The 4,121-nt window shown below is 49.0% G+C and overlaps 1 protein-coding gene across 1 annotated transcript; it reads left to right on the top strand.

Annotated features, from left to right (window-relative positions):
- The first annotated feature begins 2,338 nt into the window (after positions 1-2,338).
- On the top strand, positions 2,339-4,121 carry LOC109768152 (receptor-like protein kinase FERONIA). Its single transcript, XM_020326887.3, has one exon. It carries the CDS (start codon positions 2,403-2,405, stop codon positions 3,906-3,908), a length of 1,506 nt encoding a protein of 501 aa, XP_020182476.1. The 5' UTR covers positions 2,339-2,402; the 3' UTR covers positions 3,909-4,121.

Genomic DNA, 4,121 nt, shown 5'->3' with positions numbered 1-4,121 from the left:
TCAGCATGTACCAGATGAGATGGTTAGGTTTTTTTCTCTGTTCTGTAGGGACTTAGGTAATTGTTTACTACGGATCATAGTCCCTTCAGTGTAGTCTTCTGATCCTTTGTGTATTGATCTCATGTAATTGTTTGGTAGGTCATGGTTGCGCATTTAAGCTGGAAATATTCTAGAATGGATGAAGGCTAGCATGTAGTGCATGAAAAAGGAGATATTGTCTCTCTATTAATGTGGTTTCATTGATTAGTTATCCTGAAATTGTTGTGCATGTCTATTCAGGTTTACTCCTTTCACATGCTCATTTCCCTTTCTTGTTCCTGCAAAAGAAAGTACTACCTCCGTCTAGGTGAATAAGTCATTCGCGTAGTTCTAGGTCATCGATTTGAGCAATTAAATATGTGTTATATGTCATGAAAAGTATATTACTAGATTTCTACACGGATGTAGTTTTTAAATATATATTTTTTGTCACATATAATACATATTTAGATAGTTAAATCATCGACCTAGAACTACGCGAATGACTTATTCACTGAGACGGAGGTAGTACTATTTTTTTAGCATGGAGCAAAGCTTAATTATATTAATGGTTCTGTTCAAGGTTTTTGAAACTCAATACCATGCAGTTGTGTTCCTGGCTCCTATTGTTTATAGTTGTCATGTGCTCCCTGCTGACTCAGTACCATTTGCAAATTTCTCTTATAATATTAATAATATGCTTTATTATTTGCCACTTCTATTCGCCAGCCAAAACTATCATGCAGCCACTTTTGTCATTGCCATTTGCCAGTGCATGGGAGCAATAGGAAAGTCTGTTAAGCTGGATGATGGTGGATAGTGGCCAGTGGAAAGCCGTAGGCGTGTGCGACAACACACTCGTCACTGTCGGCGACATTGCTCAGGTATTGCTGCCTGTAAATCCTGTTGACTAGGTTTACTTGGTTATTCCATCTTAGTATTGGTGTTGAGGCTGGGGCCAGACAACCCGTTGCAAGCAAGTCCAAGCATTGGCAACGGCGACGTGGTCTACAAATATCGTACTACTTACTAATTGATTAGGTGGTCTACTACTTAGTTACCAATTAATAGTGTCTCCTGTCAGTTTAATTTCTAAGTTGTTTGATGCTCATGTTCTCCTGTCGAAAGGTCAGCATGTACAATTTGTTAGTATTTGCACGGAGTCTATAGAAGCTTCAGTAGTAAAAAATGCAGATTGGATGTTTGTACTACTAGGACCATTGGTTTGCATTTGTTCATTACCAGATTATCAGATTGGATGTTTGTACTACTAGGAGCATTGGTTTACTTGGTTGAAAGATGAAATATACAGAGAAGATATTTTCTGTCCTTAGGTTGATAGGTTTTGTTATTGGCATTTTTACATAAAAACTCTAAACCTGACAACATATTCTTCTTCTATCAACACCAGATTGGAACTTCCATTAAGAGAAGAGGTACATGGGCAGCTCCCGGGAGTAGTTTCTTCGATGATGCACGATAATTAAGCGATGGCGATCGAAGTCGGCAAGCAACGACACCACCCCCGCGTGCGACGTGGCACAATAACCAGAGCAGTCAAGCTCGGCAGCCATTAGAATGCGTTGGAAGCGGTGGGAATGACCTGTAAACAAATCACTGTGCGTTATCATTTGACCATTCAGAGCACTACTAGCGGCCAGCACTAACTTGTTAATCTTGTACTGCTCCTACGTTATCCAGATGTAAATTAACACAGTGCGTTCAGGGATTCGAGACGACTTTGACCATTCGCCGAGAGCCCCCTGCCAGCGGGCGTCGGGTCGGTGGTCCGCGCGTGGAGCTATTAGAGCATCCAATATGTGCCCTATTATAAAATCTTTTTTAAATAAGTGAAATATGCTACTTCCTCCATCCATAAATGTAGGGCTTAATGCGTTTTTCGAAATTGCTTTTGGCTATTGATAAAACTAATAGTACTATATGAGATATATAATGTGAAATTTATATGAATGGAAGCTGCTTTCACGTACGAATTTGATGATATGTTTTGTGTAATTTACATGTCATATGCGGAGTATTATTGCTCTAGCAGGTGGTCAAAGTTACTCTTGAAAAACGCATTAGATCCTATATAGATGGATAGAGGAAGTATATAAAATGAGTGAAATCTGTTTTCACATGTGTGAAATCTGTTTTAAAATGAGTGAAATATGCTATTATGAAATCATTTTTGAAATTAGTGAAATACTCCTATGTGTTATTATAAAATATGTGGAATGTGTGAAATCGGTACCCCCGCAATTGCCATAAGTATTTGCTCCCACGCCACCACCGCAATCGTGATTCTAATTGAGGCGCGCGCATCATCACACGCCAACCAGCTAGCCAGCACTACACTAGCTTTCCTAGGAGCTAGTACTCCCATGGCCATGGCCAGCTCGACTGTGCCTCCATGCCTCTTGCTGCTAACCATCGTGTCCCTTGCCGCCGCGAACGGCGGCGGCAACAACTCCACCGACTCCGGGCAGGTCCGCCTTAGCTGCGGCGCGTCTGCCTCAGCCACCGACTCCGACGGCCGTGCGTGGGACGGTGACTCGGCGTCCAAGTTCTTGACATCGGCGAACGCCGGCGTCGCGGCCCGTGCGTCGTATCAAGACCCATCGCTGCCTTCTTCCGTGCCTTACATGATGGCGCGCGTGTTCGCGTCGAGCCACACGTACACCTTCCTCGTCCGCCCTGGCCGCGCGTTCCTTCGCCTCTTCTTCTACCCGACCGACTACGGCAACCGCAACGCTTCGAGCGCCCTCTTCGGCGTCACGGCAGGCGGCGTCACGCTGTTGCGCGACTTCAACGCGTCCCAGAGCGCGCTCGCGCTCGACGCCGCCTACCTCGTCCGCGAGTTCTCCGTGATCGTCAACTCGAGCGGGAGGCTGGATGTCACCTTCGCCCCGTCCACCGGCGCCGGCTCCCACTACGCGTTCGTGAACGGCATCGAGATCGTGCCCACGCCGGACGTGTTCACGGCGCCCGTGCCGACCTTCGCCAACGGGGGGCGCCCGGACCCGATGCCCATCCGCGCCGACACGGCCTTCCAGACCATGTACCGCCTCAACGTCGGCGGCACGGCCGTCTCCCCGGCTGACGACTCCGGACGCTTCTACCGGGCCTGGGACACTGACTTCCCTTACATATTCGGCGCGGCCGTCGGGGTCTCTTCCAAGAAGGACAGCGACGTCACCATCCGATACCCGCCGTCCGTTCCGCCGTACATCGCGCCGGAGGGCGTGTACGCGTCGGCGAGGTCCATGGGCCCGGATCCGCAGATCAACCTGAAGTACAACCTCACCTGGATCCTGCCCGTGGACGAGGGGTTCTACTACCTCCTGAGGTTCCACTTCTGCGAGATCCAGTACCCGATCACCAAGGTGAACCAGCGCTCCTTCTACATCTACATCAACAACCAGACGGCGCAGGAGCAGATGGACGTCATCACGTGGAGCGGAGGGATAGGGGTTCCGGTGTACACCAACTACCTCGTTGTAACGACGGGCTCCGGCCAGACGGACATGTGGGTCGCGCTGCACCCTGACCCCAGCACCAGGCCGCAGTACTACAACGCGATACTCAACGGGCTCGAGGTGTTCAAGCTCCAGACGTACGGCAGCAACAACCTCGCCGGGGCCAACCAGCGGATCCCACAGAAGCAGCTCTACCAAGGGGAGTTCAAGAGGAAGAGTGCCGTTGCTGGGGTCGTTGGTGGAGTGATCGCCGGTGCCCTCCTCGCGGCGTTGATCGGCTGCGTCTGCGCGTGCGCTATCTGCAGGCGGGGAAGGAAGTATGCGTCGGTGGTCGTGTGCGAGCCAGAGTCCATTCCTGAGCAACCAGCACATGGTCTACCTAGCCCAAAGGAAAGGTTAAAGGTGTGGTAGATCCCGGGACAGAGCCTCTTCATCCTGTCCGTTCAACCCTGCCAAGATTCGTGCGGTTGTCTGCAGCTAATAAACCCTGTCTCTAAGCACGAGTAGGTCGTAGCTTCACTGTTCACTGATTAGATATGCATCTCACTATTCACCGAACCTCACATGCAGGTGTTATTTTTACTAAATCCCCCAAGAATCTTATATCGTCCACTGATCCCAAAA

The sequence above is a fragment of the Aegilops tauschii genome, chromosome 2, assembly GCF_002575655.3.
Source record: "Aegilops tauschii subsp. strangulata cultivar AL8/78 chromosome 2, Aet v6.0, whole genome shotgun sequence".
Lineage (NCBI taxonomy): Eukaryota > Viridiplantae > Streptophyta > Magnoliopsida > Poales > Poaceae > Aegilops > Aegilops tauschii.
Note: the sequence above shows the minus strand (reverse complement) of the source record. Positions and strands in the feature narration are given on the sequence as shown.